The sequence below is a fragment of the Coffea eugenioides genome, chromosome 3 (genome assembly GCF_003713205.1).
Source record: "Coffea eugenioides isolate CCC68of chromosome 3, Ceug_1.0, whole genome shotgun sequence".
Taxonomy (NCBI): Eukaryota; Viridiplantae; Streptophyta; class Magnoliopsida; order Gentianales; family Rubiaceae; genus Coffea; species Coffea eugenioides.
Window position 1 is genome coordinate 20,856,473 of NC_040037.1, and position 20,807 is coordinate 20,877,279.

At 37.2% G+C, this 20,807-nt stretch overlaps 1 protein-coding gene across 1 annotated transcript; it reads right to left on the minus strand.

The window, feature by feature from the left end:
- Positions 1-8,370: 8,370 nt before the first annotated feature.
- Positions 8,371-10,593, minus strand: LOC113766286 (receptor kinase-like protein Xa21). The gene is made up of 3 exons (XM_027310496.1): positions 10,535-10,593; positions 8,920-10,461; positions 8,371-8,794 (listed from the first exon to the last, which is right to left on the minus strand). The coding sequence occupies exons 1-3, from the start codon at positions 10,591-10,593 to the stop codon at positions 8,371-8,373; spliced, it is 2,025 nt and encodes a 674-aa protein (XP_027166297.1).
- Positions 10,594-20,807: the final 10,214 nt, after the last annotated feature.

The window sequence follows — 20,807 nt, forward strand, 5'->3', positions numbered from 1 at the left end:
TTAATGAATCATAATTCCAGATCCATAAAATGACCGCCGTTGAAACTGAAATTTTCCACGCCAGTGATTATGAACCCCCTTGGGCTCTTTGCCAAGGGCCAAGTTAGCAGACTTTTTAAATTGGGCAGACTATACTAATACCGGGCGAACCATTTTAAAAAATTTCTTATCTTGTTCACTTGACTTTTTTCCCCAATTCCATTTGATCATTTAGCTTAGCTTAGGTGCCTCGTCTTTCCCATTTGTCTAATTTCTGCCTTTATCTCACCGGTTAAAAGGCTCCAGATTTAATACGGTATCTACTCCAATAGGACTGTCAATGGAGTTGGGCCAACCCGAGATCGGCTCGTTCAGCCCAATAAAAAAATCCGATGAACCCGACCTTTTAGTAAACCAGTCTGAATTTGACCCTAAAAATTAAACCCGAATTAAATATGAGTCGAAATTGGGGCTTATTAGGCTCAAACCCGATATAGGTCCGACCCTTTAGTTATATATATATATATATATTTATAATATTTAATCTTGATATTATATATAATTATGTATCTAAATATATTATTAGTCAATACTAAATATATATAAATTACAAAATATAAAAATACATCTAAAGACTCTTCCATAAGCTTTTTTGAGAGTCAATATTAGTAATGCATAACTGAATCTCTAATTTTTCTTATTGGTTGAATAAATTTTTGTATTGGCATAATATTGGTTGATTTCTTTGTGGTCTACAAACACAAATCATTAAGCATGTTTGGATTCAAATCACAAGATTATAAAAAAAGTTTCAACTTTTAAAGATGTATTGGTTTATGATCGCATGTTTTATTACTATTTTTCATGCATTTTGAACGAATTAAATATAAATATTGTTGAAAGTTTTTGGTTTATATACTTTTTAAGAACTATTATTTGTTCATGTTTAGTTTTAATATTATAATCTTGTAAATGTTAAATTAGTTTTATAACGTAATAGTTATAGTAATTATATTAAGAAAATTAAGGAGTAATAAGTGAGTTTGGGCTAAACCCGATTAAGGCTCACAACCCGAATATTATGTAAGCTGAGTATGAGCTTCACATTTATGAACCCGAAACCTGAAAATGTTCCAAATTAAATGAGTTGAGCTTGAGTTTATGAAAGCTTGACTCATTAGGCCTGATTAACAGGCCTATTCCAGAGACATTTTAATCTATTGTCTTCATCCGTTTAGCCATTTAAATCTAGAAATGAGACGTAGTGATGAGCTATGGGTATTAAGTATCGGATTAATAGATGAAATAGGATACAATGGGCAAAATGTGATATTTATTATTAGGGCTTTTTCTAATGGATGCCTTGGGGCACTCAATAACACACCTAACAATCATATATACACACACACACACACACACATACTAACAATTATTATCCTTCTTTGAATTTATATATATATATTTATTTAATCTTACCTACCCTCCCTTTTATTTATTTACTTTTTATAAATAATTTTATATTTTCAAAAATATAATATCTGAAATATATCTTAACAAGTGCCCACCTGTTTGGCAGACCGTTACTATTATTGCATAACCTATTTGAGACACCTCCAACAAAATAGGAATAAAAATAATAAAAAAAAAAGGTTAGTACATACCGACTGATTATGCAGGTGACGATGCATATGATTATCGTGTAACTTAATACTAAATGATTTTTTTTTTATGACCACCATGGCCATCCATAACTTGATCGGGCAATGTATGGACATGCTAGCAAGGGAACGTATGGGTTTATGGTGCAATTGACTCCAGCCCTCTACCCCTTTATTCGTTCTCATTGTGACTTAGCAAAATCAACATTCAAAGAAAGGCATGCTAATGTAAATCAATCATAGGAGCAAGAGCATGCCCTGTACGATTTATTGTATAATGTATATTATGGAAACATAAGATTCAAGTATAATACAGAAGGATAAAGATCTTCAAGCAGAACTGAGCCAATTGACTGCCTTTCAAAACATTCAGTTCCTATAAAGAAAGAACTCAGTTAGCTTTCAAGACTGGTCAAGAAAAAAGAAAAATCGTTTATCTAAAATAGAAAATTTGAACCACAATTTGTGACTGTATTAAATTCTCATGTATACCTGTAGCTATTAAACTTCAAGATTTCTTGATGTACCCTGACACCAAGAAAAACATCTTTAATGAGATGTAATTTGCTGACCACTTCATTCATGTGCATCCGATCATTTGGCAATCTTTGTGAGCATTTGAGGCCGAGTTTTAACCGGGAAATAATACACTCCATCTCTCTTCCACCATTGATATTTTCCCTTCCAGGAGTCATTCTTCTGTTTCCATCTTCTTCTTGAGAAAGAATCAAGGGGTCCACGATCTCACAAACTTGTTCAGGCAGAACCCTATTAACATAGTTATGTAGATCTAACTCATCCATAAATATATCATCCGTTGGCCTCCTCCTAGTGATCATCTCCAGTAAAATAATCCTATAGCTGTAGACATCCCCAAGAGTTGATGCCGCAAGCCCCATTCCGTATTCTGAATTTTTGTTTTTAGATATATATTGTTAGTTGTACAAGAAAAACTTTAAAAAAATAGGGAAAATTATCTAAGGGAGATAACTGGATCAATTGTTTAGGATGCGGGGCAGTGTAACATTTTTTAATAAAATTATTGCTGTCAACCATTCCTGAATAGTATAATATTTTTTAAATGTTTTATAATTCTATGTAAATTTCTTGTACATCCTTATAGAGGTATGATATTCTGTTTAGATTGGAGTAGGTTAAACATATAATTTTGGGGAAGGGGTGGGTTGGGCAAAACAAGGGATAAAATATAAGTGAGATGTTACGGGTTTGAACCTCCTACTTATAATAATTAAAACAAAACCTATAATTTGAGAGTTTGGTTAGTCTGCGCACAACTAAGTAAAATCTTGAACATAAAAATTTGTGTTGCCTGGGGCTGCGTAACCGATTGTTCCTTTTATAGCAATAGTACTGCTGCCTTCTTGCTCGGAATATCTGTTGAAGGGTTTCAGGAGAAGCCTTACCAATCCAAAATCACCCACATGGGCAACAAGATCATTGTCAAGAAAAATATTACTCGGTTTTAGATCACAATGGACAATCTCTGCTTCACAGTATTGACTTATTGGCTCAATAGCCACAATTGTTGATTGTATAAAGTTACAATTGTTGACAATTGTGCAAAGCTACAATTGTTGACAATTGTGCACAAATCCCAAATCCCACATCGGTTGATTAGCCTTGAGGAGAAGTTGTTGCTAGCTATAAATTAACAACCTCTCTTCTCAATTGAAGTACACCAAGCAAGAGCATTATAACTTGTTTCCTTCTCTCTCTTTGTAATATTTCTTCTAGTGAAATATTAAGTTATCGATAGTGTTCGAGGACGTAGGCAAATTAGCTGAATCTCGTTAAATTCTGGTGTTCTATTTTATTGTCTATTTAGTAGCTATATTTGTAGGTATATTTGTAGTGAGTTATTGTGCAATTAATTGCATATATAGGTGATTCTGTCTAGGAAATTAGTACTTAAGCAGGCCAGTGTGCCTCACCAAATATTTCCTGAGAATTACCATTTTGCAATTTTAGGTACAATAATTTACTCGTTATATCTTAATTTGGTAGAGCTTCCGCAACAATTGGTATCAGAGCTCGAGGTTTCTTAGTATGCTCTGTGGTTGCAGCATAGTCCGATCTTCCACATTAGAAAAGATTTCTTGGACTATTGTTACTCTACATTTAGGAGCTACTAAATATAATTTGTAGAGATGGCCGAAAGTAGATCTTCATCTACAATGCAAGTATCAACAAGTTCGTCATCGTCTATTATGGTAAGAAATGTTATGATGAATGCAAAATTAAATGTAGAGACATTTGATGGTACCGGTCATTTTGGTATGTGGCAATATAGGATTCTAGACGCGCTCTTTAATCAAGGTTTAGACATTGTCATCGAAGAAGAGAAACCAGAAGAGATTGAAGAGAAGGAATGGAGGACGCTAAATCGTTTAGCGTGTGGTACAATTCGATCGTGTCTTTCAAGGGAACAGAAATATATGTTCTCAAAAAAAACTTCTGCAAATAAATTGTGGACTGGATTGGAGGAGAAGTTCTTGAAGAAAAATTGTCAGAACAGACTCAATATGAAAAAACGTTTATTTCGCTTCACTTATGTTCCCGGCACAACTCTAAATGATCACATCACTAATTTCAAGCAGTTAATCACTGATCTGATAAATTTAGATGTGACATTTGAAGATGAAGATTTGGTTCTCATGTTGTTGGGATCTCTTCCTAAGGAGTTTGAGCATCTTGAAACAACTCTATTCCATGGAAAAGCTGAAGTTTCACTCAGTGAAGTTAGCTTTGCTTTGTACAGCTACGAGCTCAGAAGAAAAAACAAGCAAAGTAGCAGAGATGGAGCAGCAGAAGCTCTGGTAACTAGAGGACGCTCACAAAATCAGAGAAAGGGGACGAGAGGTAGATCCAAGTCGAGAGCCAGACTAAGCAAAGATGAGTGTGCCTTTTACAGAAAGAAATGGCACTGGAAGAAGGACTGCCCAAAACTGAAAGGTAGACCTGACAAGGAAATAACTATTGCGGATTCAAATGTAACTGAGTGCATTGATTAAGACTCAGATTTTTCATTAGCTGTCATGCCTACTGGTCATTCTAGTACATGGCAATTGGACTCAGGTTGTAGTCATCATATGACGTCCAATAGGGAATGGTTCTTTACGCAGATGAGACCACATTAGCAACAAATGGGGTTGGTTCAATTCTGTTGAGGAATCAGAATGAATCAATTAGGATTCTAACTGGTGTCCGATATGTGCCAGAATTGAAAAAAACCTCATTTCTGTGGAAGTACTAGAATCAATGGGCTACAAGGTGTCAGCATATAATGGAGTGATGAAAATCATTTCAGGTGCATTGGTGCTGGTGAAAGGAATCCAAAAAAATAATAATTTGTATTACTATCAAGGTAATGCAGTTGTTGGAGTAGCGGCAGTGCTTCCAGTGATGATCGAGAATTGAAAATAACTAGATTATGGAATATGCGCTTAGGGCATGCCGGAGAAAAATCCTTGAATCTTCTGATGAATAAAGAACTATTGAAAGGAGCTAGTGTTTGCAAGTTAGATTTTTGCGAGCATTGTGTCAAAGGGAAGCAGACAAGGGTAAAATTTGGCACTGCAATTCACGATACCAAGGGTATTTTAGATTATGTGCACTCTGATGTGTGGGGTCCAAAACAACTTCTCTGGGAGACAAAAATTATTTTGTTACTTTTGTCGATGACTTCTCTCGAAAAGTATGAGTGTATACGCGAAAAGTGAAGTATTGGAAATTTTCATCAAGTGGAAAAAGATGGTGGAAACTCAAACAAGAAAAATCAAACGCCTTCGAACAGACAACGGAGGTGAATACACTAGTAATCCGTTCATGGAGGTCTGTGCAAATGAAGGTATTGTTCGGCACTTCATAGTCAGAGATACACCATAGTAGAACGGGGTAGCAGAGCGTATAAACCAGACATTAGTAGAGAAAGTTCGGTGTATGTTGTCCAATGCTGGGTTGGGCAGACAATTTTGGGTTGAGGCTTTAGCATATGCAAATCATCTCGTTAATCGCTTATCATCAATTGCTATTGGCGGCAAAACGCCATTAGAGAAATGGTCAGGAAAACCTGCTACAGATTATGATTTCTTATATGTGTTTGGTTCTACTGCATATTCTCATGTTAAGGAATCAAAGTTGGATCCAAGGGCGAAGAAGACGCTCTTTATGGGGATCACGACAGGCATTAAAGGTTATCGCCTTTGGTGTCCCGAGACGAAGAAGATAGTGTTCAGCAGGGATGTCAACTTTGATAAATCTACCATGTTAACAAAGGCAGATGTACAGCAGAATGATGGTACTCCGCAATAGGTAGAGAGCACTCCTAAGCAGGCGGAGTTTGAAAGAAGCATTATCAAACCAGCAGTGGATATAGGAGCAGATGAAAGGACTCCTATGGTAGAAGAAGAATCAACTGAAGAAAATGTTCCAGTTGGAGAGCCTTCACAGCAACTTGAATCAATTGTATTGAATAAACCAAAGAGGAATATCAAAGTACCTGCTCGGTATGTTAATATGGTGGCTAATGCATCTGCAATTGTAATAGATGAAGTTCTTACCACTTATCTTGAAGCTATCCAAAGTTCAGAGAAAGGAAAATGGAGGACAGCCATGGAAGAAGAAATGCAGTCCCTTTATAAGAATCAGACTTGGCAACTTGCCAATCTGTCAAAGGGAAAGAAGGCAATTGGGTGCAAGTGGGTATATACAAAGAAGGAACGATTTCCTGACAAATCTGGTGTTCGCTACAAAGCAAGATTGGTGGTTGAAGGCTACGCTCAGAAGGAGGGAATTGATTACAATGAAGTGTTTTCTCCAGTCGTGAAACATTCCTCTATCAGAATTTTATTGGTTTTGGTGGCACAATTGGATCTGGAACTTGTCCAATTAGATGTAAAAACTGCGTTTTTACATGATGACTTGGAAGAGAAAATCTATATGACTCAACCAGAAGGATTCAAAGTTGCTGGTAAAGAAAAGATGGTGTGCAAGCTTGACAAATCGTTGTATGGATTGAAACGGTCTCCAAGGCAGTGGTACAAGCTATTTGACAAGTTTATGATGGGGCAGAGGTACACAAGAAGCAAATATGATGACTGTGTATATTTGTGCAAGCTACGAGATGGATACTACATATATCTTCTTCTTTATGTTGATGATATATTGATAGCTTCCAAGGATCAAGGTGAGATTGAAAAATTAAAATCTCATTTGAGTCGAGAGTTTGAAATGAAGGATTTCGGCGAAGCCAAGAAGATTCTCGGCATGGAGATAGGCAGAGATAGAAGATTGGGAAGGCTTTATGTGACTCAGAAAAAGTATCTTAGTAAAGTATTAAAGAGGTTTGGCATGAATGAAAAAACCAAACCTGTTAGTACTCCACTTGCTTCTCATTTCAAGTTCAGTGCATCGTTATCTCCAAAGAATGATGCAGAATGAGAATATATGACAAAGGTACCATATGCAAATGCAGTGGGTAGCTTAATGTATGCTATGATGTGTACAAGACTTGACATTTCATAAGCGGTTGGAGTTATGAGCAGGTACATGCATGATCCTGGCAAGGAGCATTGGCAGGCTGTGAAATGAATTTTACGGTACATTTTGAATACCGTAGATGTTGGATTAGTATTTAAGCAGGATAAGAAGATTGGTCAAGGCGTAGTTGGATATTGTGATTCCGACTACGCAGGTGATCAAGATACACGTCGATCAACGACTGGATATATGTTTACACTTGCTATGGCACCAGTCAGTTAGAGGTCTACTTTGCAGTCAACAGTTGCTTTGTCTACTACAGAGACGGAGTATATGGCAGTTACGAAGGCTGTTAAGGAAGTAATTTGGCTTCATGGGTTGCTTGATGAATTGGGAATCGGACAAAAGCCTTTCAAAGTTCATTGCGATAGTTAGAGTGCTATTCATTTAGCAAAGAACCAAGTTTATCATGCAAGGATGAAACATATCGACGTACGGTATCATTTTGTGAGGAAGATTTTGGAAGATAGTACGATACTACTTCAAAAGATTCAGACCAAGGAGAATCCTGCTGATATGCTTACGAAGATTGTGACAACTATCAAATTCCAACATTGTTTGAATTTGATAAATGTTGTGCACAACTTGAAGATTGGCGCTTGACGGCGCATTTGAAGACACCACCAAATGTTGGGAGAAGAGTGAAGCATTGAAAATGTAGAGATTTCGCCAAGGTGGAGATTTGTTGACTTATTGGCTCAATAGCCACAATTATGGATTGTGTAAAGTTACAATTGTTGACAATTGTGCAAAGTTACAATTATTGACAATTGTGCACAAATCCCAAATCCCACATCGGTTGATTAGCCTTGAGGAGAAGTTGTTGTTAGCTATAAATTAACAATCTCTCTTCTCAATTGAAGTACACCAAGCAAGAGCATTATAATTTGCTTCTTTCTCTCTCTTTGTAATATTTCTTCTAGTGAAATATTAAGTTATCGGTAGTGTCCGAGGACGTAGGCAAATTAGTCGAACCTCGTTAAATTCTGATGTTCTATTTTATTGTCTATTTAATAGCTATATTTGTAGGTATATTTGTAGTGAGTTATTGTGTAATTAATTGCATATATATGTGATTCTATCTAGGAAATTGGTATTTAAGCAGGCCAGTGTACCTCACCAAATATTTCCTAGGAATTACCATTTTACAATTTTAGGTACAATAATTTACTCGTTATACCTTAATTTGGTAGAGCTTCCGCAACACACAGTGGTTGTGAAGATACTGCAATGTTGAAGCCACATCAATTGCAATATTCAGCTTCTGAGAAAGATTTAGGCTTCTTGAGCTTGTTGGTTTATCAGTTGTCTCTGGATGCAGCCACAGGTCCAGATTTCGATTTTCCATTAACTCATAGACCAGAGCTTTGAATTCATCACCCTTGGAGTCAATACTGGAGCAATAACTCACGATAGAAACGAGGTTTCTATGGCGAATATTTCTCAAAGCTTTGCACTCGGCCTTAAAACTTTTAGAAGCTCCGTTCTTTTGAAGATCAAGAACTTTGACTGCTACAAACTTGTTGCTATGTTTTCTAGCCTTCCTTTGTAGACAGCTCCAAAATTTCCTGAACCAATTAAGTTTTCTAGAAAAAATCCTGAAGTTGCACAAAGAAGTTCATGGTAAGAAATATGCAAGAGCTTTTCGACTCTTGTAGACATGCTGGAGAATTTGGCCACCAGTCTCCTTTTTGTTTTTCGATATGCCAAGAAACATAACAACACTGTACCAAGAACCAGAAGCATTTCCGGTAAAACAATGGATAGCAATATGACAACCTTCAGCTTTCCTCTGTTTTTCCCCTTAATCGTTGGGCAAGGTGGGAACTCCAATTCTAGAATGCCTCCACAGAATTTGTTGTTGCCAATCAATGATATTTGATTTGCATTGCTGAAAATCCCTGTGTTTGGTATCTCACCCTCGATGTCATTGTAGGAAAGGTTTAGGTTCCTCAAATATTGAAGCTTCTCAAGTTCTTTTGGCATCGATCCAGTCAAATTATTACTTGAAAGGTCTATTTGCTGGATGCTCTTCAAAGAAGCCAAATTTGGTGGAATTGTTCCTTGGAAAAAATTAGCCTGCATGGAAAGATTCGCCAGATTTGAACAATCAGCAAGTGATGAGGGTATAGCTCCAACAAATTTGTTGTGCGAAACATTGAAATCCACCAAATGTACAAGCTTTCCAATTTCAGGAGGCAGAGACCCACTAAAAGAATTTTCACCTATTTTGATGTACATCAATGATGAGTGCGTCTGCAAAAATTGTGGTGATATAATTCCAGTGAAGTTGTTATGAGATATATCCAGATATTGCAAATTTTGACAGTTCATAAAAACATTATCAAGTATATTGCCTCCTTCAAACTGGTTAAATGATAAGTCCAGATAGTATAGAGTGGTGGCATTACATACGGTAGAAGCTATTTGTCCTGAAAATTGATTATTGTCAAAACGCAGATGTTGCAAATTTTGTAATTTGCCAAAATCTCTTGGAATGACCCCTGAAAGAGAATTTAATTCAAGGCCAAGGAGATATAGGTTGACAAAATTTCCAAACCCTTCTGAAATGGTTCCTGACAGTTGATTTCCCCCCAGGAATAGTTTTGTGAGTTGATTTGAGAGATTGGCCATGACTCTAGGTATATTACCTCCAAATTTATTACCACTCAAGGAAAGAATTCTTAGATTACTGCAGTTGGTCAATGATGCAATAAAGTCCAAGTCTTGGGTAGAATTATTCCCGAAGAAATTAGCACCAAGATTTAATAATTGAAGATTTGTTAGATCTCCTAAATTAGTAGGAATTTGGCCTGCAACTTTATTCTGGGAAAGATCAAGTATCTCAAGCCCAGAAGCATTGGTGACTGAAGTGGGAAAGTTTGCAGAGAAATTGTTTTCCCCAATAGCTAATAGTTTCAGATTTGGTAGGGTGAGACCTATGTTGGTTGGGAGACTGCCATGAAAGGAATTGCCGGCCACTGAAATGGCAGTAATGGCTGAACTATTAAAGATAGAGACAGGGATAATACTTGCTTGTTTATTTTCTGCTGTTGAAAATATAGATAACCTTTTTAAGAGCCCCATTTCCATTGGCAAATTTCCCTCCAGATTGTTAAAGTCAAAAGTGAGTTGAGTCAGTGATGATAAGTTCCCAATGGAGGAGGGAACCTCTCCCGTCAAATTGTTTTCAGTAAAACCTATTCCTTTAAGCTTCTTCAGGCTGCTTAGCTGATCAATTGGAATCTTCCCTTCTAGCTTGTTACTGGTTAGGTCAATAGTTACCAACTCTGAGCAGTAGCTCAGGTTTGCTGGGATTTTTCCACTGAGTGCGTTACTTGACAGGTTTAAGAATCTCAACCGGAAGAGGCCACTGAATTCTTGAGAATCTCACCATGGAATTGAAGCTTAGATTTCCGACATGAGGAGATATGGTTCTGATAGGGTGTTAATTGTTAATAATTTTATTATTAAATTTCCTCTTTGTCCTTACCAAATATTGTTTTAATTGTTAACATATACTTATATTTGATATTTTACCTTAATTAAAGAAAGTGGATCAAACAAGTGCTAAAAAGGAGACTTTCTTGAGAAAAATACTCCACACGTGGGAAGCTTCCAAAATACCTACAAGTCGGGCTCCACATTGGGCTACAACGGATTCCTTCTCTTTTTGCTGACTAGAGTTTTACTAATAATAGGTAGTTTACTAGTACTAGAATTTCGAAACACAAGGAAACAATCGTGGGTAGTTTTTACTTTTATTCTCTTTTTTATTGTTTAGAGGGAATAGAGCTTGAGATTGACTAGTCTTAGTTCCTTTTTCAATTGGCATTAATCTCGACTGGAGCATAATTTTTATGCTCTTTGACTATTCGAAAAAGATGCTTTTGAATTCGATTGAATTGCGTGAGAATTTTCTCACGAGGTGCAGCTAAGCTTTTCATCTAGTCAAGGATCAACTCGACGGCACAGTCTTGAATATCTGTGAGATCTAATTAGTTTTCATGCGTTCCTTAATTTGTTAATATTTGCACGTTGTCTACTTGAATTTTCATGGGATTATTTTGTTAATTGGATGTCAAGGGCACGATGTTCAATGTGACTTATTAATCTCCTGCCAAATTAGTCAATTAAATCCGTAATTGTTTAATCGATTAATATTAGTGGCAACTAGCATTTTTATACACTAGGGGAACGTGCAATCTGATTTAAATAATCCTCATAGCGTGTTATTGATTGGGGTTAGATTTTTCTAGTTCTTAATGCAATTGGAGAATTAATTCCTATGGTCATACCTAAGAGTATTTTCTAGTTAGGGGTAATCAATGGTCGTACCTTGGTTATCAATAAATTAAGGAAAAATTGGTCGTTAGAGCTTGTCGGTGACTATAACTAGCCTATTAATAAATTAAGTGAACCTTCTTTACATCAATGATCAGATAAATGGACTGTATCTGAGTAGTTGTATTCTTGACTAAAATTTATCTATTCTTGATTTAATTCCTGTCTACATTCATGTTAGTTAAATATTCATTTTAGTTGAATTGCTTAATTATTTTTAACTTTATTCCGATAAAACCTCCTTTTTACCAATTGGAACCTCAAAGAGACAAATATCCCCAGTTCTTGAGAAGATTACCTTGTTTGCCACTATCTACTAGTTAGTAAATTTTGTCAACTAATTAATTCTGGTATATCGGATTAAGTAAACTCTTCGAAAACAGGATGAATCAAGTAACCTATTGCACACCTAGAGTCCCTGCGCCAATACCTAAGATTGATTATTGACTACTGTAGTCGTAGTTAGGTTTTATTTTTATTATTGCACAAACTCGACACCTGTCAATTTTTAGCGCCGTTGTCGGGGACTGGCGTTAATTATTTGTTTCTTTCTAAATTCAATTTTGTTCTAATTTTCTGGTATTTTTCTAGTTTATGCCTCGTTTTTCTCGTACAGGCAAATTATTTTTCAACCCTGAAGTAGAGAAAACCGCGCGTAGAACGAGAAAAGAAACCAGACAGTTCAGAGATGAGCAGTCCAGTGTTGCACCTCAAGGACTTGATCCAGAGGTTGAGTTGACGGATTTGTGTGGTGATAACTCAAGTGATTCAGATCAAGAGGAAGTCACCATGGCGAATGCAAGAACACTGAGGGAGTTGGCTGGTCCTAATTTAAATCAGCAACTCTTATGCATTACTTTCCCAAGTTTGAATGATAACATTCCTTTTGAACTAAAATTTGGTCTAATTCACCTCTTGCCATCTTTCCATGGTCTACCAGACGAGGAGCCCTATAAGCACTTGCAAGAGTTCGACGTTATTTGCAACAGTATGAAACCCTCGAGAATCACAGAAGAACAGATAAAAATGAGGGTCTTCCCCTTCTCTTTGAAGGACTCCGCAAAAGACTGACTATACTACCTACCACCAGGTAATATCACCACGTGGAATCAGTTGAAAAAAAATTCTTAGACAAATATTTTTTGGCATCTCGAGCGGCCAACTTAAGGAAAGAGATATGTGATATCAAACAACACCTAGGCGAGTCCCTCTATAAGTACTGGGAAAGATTCAAAAAGTTGTGCATAAAATACCCTCAGTATCAGATAAGTGAACAACTGCTCATGCAATATTTCTATGAAGGGCTACTTTTCAGGGACAGAAGCATAATCGATGCTGCAAGTGGAGGGGCGTTGGTGAACAAGACTCCTCAAAAAGCATGGGAGTTGATTGAAGGGATGGCTGAGAATTCACAACAGTTTGGGTCAAGAGAGAACATCCCGACGCGTAAGGTAAATGAGGTAGAAACATCCTCTATCCAACAACAATTCTCCGAATTGACGTCTTTCATGCGACAACTAGCTGCGGGAAGTGCCTCACAAGCTAAAGTATATGGGGTATGTATTGCCTTGGGTCATTCTACAGAGATGCGTTCACTGGTTCAGGAAGAAAGTGCAGAGCAAGTGAACATGGTTGGTCACGCGCCCGCGTCAAGACAACCATACGACCCATACTCGAATACGTACAATTCGGACTGGAAAGATCATCCTAACTTCAGCTATGGAGAAAATAGACAGTCGAATTTTACACCAAATAGACAACAAGGGTACCAACAACAGTATCAACCTTGCCCGCCACCACCCCTTTCAAACTCAAACTCGTCTATGGAAGAGATGATGAAACAATTAATTGCTAATCAACAAAAGACGGATTTTGACCTACAAAGTATGAGGAATCAATTGGGACAGATGCAAGTAATGCAGAGTCAGATGAGTCAGATGGCAATAACAATCAACCGCCTAAAATCCCAAGTCTATGAAAAATTGCTGTCTCAACCTGAACTGAACTTGAAGAATGTGAACGCAATGACCTTGAGGAGTGGAAAGGAAATCCAAGCACTCGAGCTCATGATTGCTAAGGACAAGGATGAGGAACGAATTGAGAAAGATCTTGAAGAGGAGGGCAGAAGCAACAAGGATCCAAAGGTACTCCTGGATCCATTCATTACAGTTAAAACTAACCCACCGCCTTTTCCTAATAGGTTGGAGAAATCGAAGAAGCAAGATAAGAAAAAGGAGATTCTAGAGGTGTTTCAAAAGATGGCAATCAATATCCCTTTATTGGACGCAATTAACCAAGTGCCAAAATACGCTAAATGCTTAAAAAACTTGTGTGTCAACAAAAGAAATTGAGGGCGGTTGAGCATATTGTGGTAGGTGAGAACGTTTCAGCATTCTACGAAGAAAACGACCACCTAAATGTGGGGATCCAAGTATGTTTACTATCCCCTGTAAGATTGAACATTCTAATATCGAAAATGCCATGCTAGATTTAGGGGATTCTATTAATGTGATGCCTAAATCAATCTATGATTCCCTAAATTTAGGACTTTTAAAAGAAACAGGGATAATAATTCAATTAACTGATCGTACATTTGCTTATCCGGATGAGGTAGTTAAGAATGTTTTAGTGCAAATAGATGGATTAATTTTTCCTGCTGATTTTTATGTGTTTTACATGGATGATGAAAGTGCCCCAAATCCATCACCCATTATATTAGGAAAGCCATTCTTGAGTACTGCCCCAACTAAGATTGATGTTAGTAAGGGTACTCTCACAATGAAATTCGACGGAGAAATAGTCCACTTTAATATTTTTAATATAATAAAACGTCCTGTTAACTCTCATTCTGTGTTTACTATTCATGCTACTAATCCCTCTGTGCAAGAATTTTCTGAGTTTTGGTTGTAGGGGTAAATTCAAAGTTCCTGCGAACAAGTATCAGGGGATGAAAACAATTTATGAGGTGAAAATGAGTAGAAAATTTAGAAAGAAGATTGCACTCAATGGCTATTTAGATCTCGGAGGAGGGTCACCGATTACAAGAAAAATTGAATTACATCCAGATTAAAGAGTGGTGTTCAATGTCTAACCAAAGACATTAAAAAGAGACGCTTTTTGGGAGGCAACCCAAATATTTTTTTGTTGTTTACTGCTGTTCAATTCTTTCAATTTGTAAGTTTCTCACTGGGGTACTAGTCGCTCTTAATATTTTCCTCCACTGTGATCAGAACAGGTAATCTTGGCGTACCCATGCGAGGAGGGCACGTGTTAATCGAGTAAACCCTAACCTCATGGTCAGTGGATGTTTACCAATCTTGGCATGCTCACGTCATATTGGTAAAATCTCAACATCTCGCGGCATCGGTAGGAAGTGGAATCCTAGCGTGCTCACGCGAGGAGGGCACGCGTTAAGTTGTAAAAAGTGACTCTCAAGGCCAGTGAACGTTTTATATTCTTGGCGTGCCCACGCCATATTTGACGACCCAAGATCCTTAAAAAATTTTTTTAAAAAAAATTAAAAAATTGAAAATTAAAAAAATTTCCCATTCAACTCAGAATTTCGATTTTCAAATACCAAATTTCAAATTTTGACTTCAAAAAAAAAACCACAAAAAACTATTTTTCTTTTTTTTTTGTTTCTTTCTTCTTTTCTTTCTTTCTTTCTTTCCCTTTTCTTCCTCTTTTCCCTTGTTTCTCCTTCTCCCTTTTCTATTTTGGCCGAAACCTTCCATTGCCGCTGCCTCTTCCCTTCGCCACCTCTCTCGTGCACGATTGCCAAGCACCGCCGCCAAGCGCCGTCACCGCCTCTTACGCTCGCTGCCGCTTCATCAAGCACCATTTCTGCCTCACTCACCGCTGTGACCCTGACTTCAGGGAAGTTCCGTTGCCCTTCTTCTTGTTTTTGCTGTTTATTTGTTACATTGAGGGCAATGTGCCATTCAGGTGTGGGGGGTTCGACTAGTATCTCTTTAATTTTCTATTTTTGGTATTGCTTATCTTGGTGATCAACAATTGCCTGGCAACTCATTCTTCTATTGCTAGATGTGGTTTATTCTATAATTTAGACTTCGGTGGTAGGTAAGAGCATATTGTCTTGGTGAATACTATGAGTTCAATGACTTTGTGCGAATAGTGGCTAATTTGTTTAGGCAATATAAATATTGTGCTGGCAACTGTTGTGTGGATTGGTCCCCTGCGGACCTTAGTTCTCCATATGTCGGAGATGACGTGGGCTATGATCTTTAATTGTCTGGTATTTTGGTATTTTGTTGTGAATAACATATGGCTCTACTCCGCTGGTGTTGTCACCCAGTAACCGGGAGTCTTTACCACAAGTGTTGATTCTCCCGTAAAAAAAAAGTGACGATATTTATGAGTAGGTGGTCCTAAAGCGGTGAAAAGTTGAGTAACTGGGCTCTCTCATCTAAAAACATTAGAGTTCACGTCAAAAGACTTGAATGGCTTGGGACTAAGCCGCTATAAAAAAAAATCAAAAAATGAAAAAAGAAAAGAAAATAAAACAGATGTGAAGAATATGTAAGCTTAAGATCATGTTAGCCTGCCGATCCTTGGTTTTTAATGTCGAGATTTTGGTTGTCAGTTAGACCAATTGTTGACTATTGCTAGTTTAAGATTTTGATTTCCTAGATGAGTTAGCCATGAATTGGATGAGTCTCTGATTTCAGGAGCTAACCGGGAGGAATATATCTTGACACTTAGCCACTGAACCTTGATTTTGGTGTAAGCACAGCTTGACAATAGAGGACGTGAGAGCTGGCCATTGTTGAGTTTAGTTGTTCTCATGCTTGAGGACAAGTATGATTTAGGTGTGGGGGGAATTGATAGGGTGTTAATTGTTAGTAATTTTATTGTTAATTTCCCTCTTTGTCCTTGCCAAATATTGTTTTAATTATTAACATATACTTATATTTGGTATTTGGCCCTAATTACAGGAAGTGGATCAAACAAGTGCTAAAAAGGAGACTTTCTTGAGGAAAATACTCCACACGTGGGAAGCTTCCAAAATACCTACAAGTCGGGCTCCACATTGGGCTACAACGGATTCCTTCTCTTTTTGCTGACTAGAGTTTTACTAGAAATAGGTAGTTTACTAGTACTAGAATTCCGAAACACAAGGAAACAATCATGGGGTAGTTTTTACTTTTATTCTCTTTTTGATTGTTTAGAGGGAATAGAGCTTGAGACTGACTAGTCTTAGTTCCTTTTTCAGTTGGCATTAATCTCGACTGGAGCATAATTTTTATGCTCTTTGACTATTCGAAAAAGATGTTTTTGAATTCGATTGAATTGCGTGGGAATTTTCTCATGAGGCGCGGCTAAGCTTTTCATCTAGTCAAGGATCAACTCGATGGCACAGTCCCGAATATCTGTGAGATCTAATTAGTTTTCATGTGTTCCTTAATTTGTTAATATTTGCACGTTGTCTACTTGAATTTTCATGGGATTATTTTGTTAATTGGATGTCAAAAGCCCGATGTTCAATGTGACTTATTAATCTCCTACCAAATTAGTCAATTAAATCCGTAATTGTTTAATCGATTAATATTAGTGGCAACTAGCGTTATTACACACTAGGGGAACATACAATCTGATTTAAATAACCCTCGTAACGTGTTATTGGTTGGGATTAGGTTTTTCTAGTTCTTAATGCAATTGAAAAAGTAATTCCTACGGTCGTACCAAGGAGTATTTTTTAGTTTAGGGGTAATCAATGATCGTACCTTGGTTGTCAATAAATTAAGAAAAAATTGGTCATTAGAGCTCGTCGGCGACTATAACTAGCCTATTAATAAATTAAGTGAACCTCCTTTGCATCAACGATCAGATGAATGGACTGTGTTTGAGTAGTTGTATCCTTGACTAGAATTTATCTATTCTTGATTTAATTCCTGTCTACATTCGTGCTAGTTAATTATTCATTTTAGTTGAATTGCTTAATTATTTTTAGCTTGATTCCGATAAAATCTCCTTTTTACCAATTGGAATATTAGAGAGACAAATATCCCCAATCCCTGAGGAGACGACCCTACTTGCCCCTATCTACTAGTTAGTAATTTTTGTCAACTAATTAATTCTGGTATATCAGATAAAGCAAACTCTTCGGGAACAGGGTGAATCAAGTAACCCATTGTATACCTAGAGTCCCTGCTCCAGTACCTAGGATTGATTATTGACTGCTTTTAGTGGTAGTTAGGTTTTATTTTTATTATTACACAGACTCGACACCTGTCAGGTTCTAGACAACTGCTTATGCCGTAGAGTCAAGGCTATCACCCTTTGATGTCGAGTACCACATGTGACTCCTTCCCACTGGCAATGGTGTTGCGAATGGTTCCAGGAGTTCAGCACTCCAGATGGGTCATCATATAACTGCTTCTTGAATTCAAGCAGAGCAAGGCGATCGGTCTCATTTTGAAAATGTTTTGCAGCTGAAACATGGCTTACTGAAAAGTTAATGGCAACTGAGAGTAAGAGAAAAATGCTCGCTAATGTTGATGAGTGAAATCCCCACATGGTATTTGGAATTTCGATGGGCTGTGAGGGCAAAGATGGATTAATTTGCAACAAATTGATGATTGAATGATCAAAGTTTCTGCGGAATGGGAACAATAATGTTTGAGCTGTTATGGAATCTTGTGTATAGCCCACACAATTGGAACTAATTTTCTTGGTATATTCTGCGGAAAATGAGCTAAACCTCGTTGTCAGAACTTAATATAGAAATGGTCAGTAAGCTTCATCTAGTTTGATACTGCTACCGTGAAAGCTGGGATTAAAAAGTGTCTGCTCAATAATGAAGAATATATACGATCCATGACAATGAACTTATAAACGAGTCCAGAGATGAAATAGGTTTATGAATATCTATTGTGATCTTCTGCATCATGGGAAGGCACAATTAGTAGTTAAATTCCTAATGTTTTGCATTATGGACTAATTAATTTTCACCTCCACTTCAATAACCAAAAAATTATAATCAAATTAGAAGTTGTCTTCAGCCAATCTATCATTGATATTTTATTGAGCCAAAGTAAGTGTATCTCTGTAAAATTTTATCGAAGTGGATAGTTGCGATTTATCAAAAAAAAGGGGTATTTCGCGAATTATACGCTTTCCAATGGGTTAATCTGAAATGCCCCACATCGTCTAGTCCCAAATCAGTTTGAGAGGTGTGCGTGTGTTTGGATTTAAGGTCCGTGAGTTTACCTAGAAGTCAGTAATTGCCTTTTGGGTAAACTGGTGGAATCACCTTAGATTCGGGTGTGTGTGTGTGTTTCTTACAGCTGTTGAAAGACAAGAAAAACAGGCGAGGAGTGTAGTGTGTGATGGGTTCTTAGTTAAGGGCCTTAAGCCTCCCTCTTAGTTAAGGCCCTTAAGCCTTCCTCGTTCCCTTTCCCCACAAAATCTTGTCCCACATCGGTTTGAGAGGTGTGCGTGTGTTTGGATTTAAGGTCCGTGAGTTTACCCAGAAGTCAGCAATTGCCTTTTGGGTAAACTGGTAGAATCACCTTAGATTCGGGTGTGTGTGTGTTTCTTACAGCTGTTGAAAGCTGTTGAAAGATAAGAAAAACAGGCGAGGAATGTAGTGTGTGGTGGGTTCTTAATTAAGGCCCTTAAGCCTCCCTCGTTCCCTTTCCCCACAAAATCTTGTCCCACATCGGTTTGAGAGGTGGGCATGTGTTTGGATTTAAGGTCCGTGAGTTTACCCAAAAGTCAGCAATTGCCTTTTGGGTAAACTGGTGGAATCACCTTAGATTCGGGTGTGTGTGTGTTTCTTACAGCTGTTGAAAGACAAGAAAAACAGGCGATGAGTGTAGTGTGCGGTGGGTTCTTAGTTAAGGCCCTTAAGCCTCCCTCTTAGTTAAGGCCCTTAAGCCTCCCTCGTTCCCTTTCCCCACAAAATCTTGTCCCACATTGGTTTGAGAGGTATGCGTGTGTTTGGATTTAAGGTCAGTGAGTTTACCTAGAAGTCAGCAATTGCCTTTTGGGTAAACTGGTGGAATCACCTTAGATTCGGGTGTGTGTGTGTTTCTTACAACTGTTGAAAGACAAGAAAAATAGGTGAGGAGTGTAGTGTGTGGTGGGTTCTTAGTTAAGGCCCTTAAGCCTCCCTCGTTCCCTTTCCCCACAAAATCTTGTCCCACATCGGTTTGAGAGGTATGCGTGTGTTTGGATTTAAGGTCCTTGAGTTTACCCAGAAGTCAGCAATTGCCTTTTGGGTAAACTGGTGGAATCACTTTAGATTCGGGTGTGTGTGTTTCTTACAACTGTTGAAAGGTTTAAAGGTCTTCTTACCAAGTCAAAAAAGATGTACTATGCAATATCTTAAATCTTAATGACTATGGGCCATTGTTTAGACCTACTTGTACAAGAAGTGAACTCCGTAGTTGATAGTTGATGTTTTAATGTTGATGTCTTAGATCTTAATGACTATGGGCCTGCTTGTACAAGAAGTAAACTCCATAGTCATCTTGTTGTCTTAGATCTTAAAGACTATGGCATTTTAAACTTTATTACTACTATAGAATAGTGTTTTTTCGACGAGTTTTTTGACATCCAACTTGCAGAGATGAGAAATTGCTACCATTAAGCTTTAAGGGTACTAAGGATTTCAAATGACAGCCACGAAACTGATCCAACGATGGTGGAATTTTCAAACCTAGATTACCCATGAAATTCGTTTGTTGAAAAAAAAAAAATTACCCATGAAATTGGTTAAATAAAAAAAATTAATCGAGGAATTCAAAAGTCAAATGTAGTTAGGAAAAATTGTTTTTTTTTTTTCATATCACACCCTTTTTTCATCAATTTTGACATTGACTGCAACATTAGTTGTACCGTCGTTGTTGTTTTGGTTGAGAATAATTCTTTTAGTTGGGATTTTTTTTTTGATATAGGGGTTTGATTTCCTTTGGATACATATTTGTAGCGGATGATTATGTGGATATTGGTCTTCAATGATGGAGATACAAAGACATGCATACTATTGATTCCGGTGTTAGACTTGGCCTAAACTATTGATTGTATGGTGCAGCGATGGTGGTACCTTTTGGTTGGCAGTAGAAAACGAAATGAAAAAATTGTAAGAACAAAGGAAGAAAAAGAAAATACTTTTAATTTTTAAGAGCTTTTAAGGGTTTTTGAATTGACATTTATGTACCAATACATCTGGTTAATTTTAGTTAAAATGATAAGTTAACGGAATATGGGAATTATCTATTAATTTTGAGCATTCCATCAAGA

What these genes read in the sequence shown, in the direction of transcription:
- LOC113766286 (XM_027310496.1), bottom strand. Translation starts at nt 10,593, where the DNA reads ATGGTGAGATTCTCAAGAATTCAGTGGCCTCTTCCGGTTGAGATTCTT. An exon ending in GAGATTCTTAAACCTGTCAA is followed by an intron (nt 10,462 to 10,534) that starts GTAACGCACTCA and finishes TGACCTAACCAG; the next exon opens with TAACAAGCTAGAAGGGAAGA. An exon ending in CTTCTGGTTCTTGGTACAGT is followed by an intron (nt 8,795 to 8,919) that starts GTTGTTATGTTT and finishes GTGCAACTTCAG; the next exon opens with GATTTTTTCTAGAAAACTTA.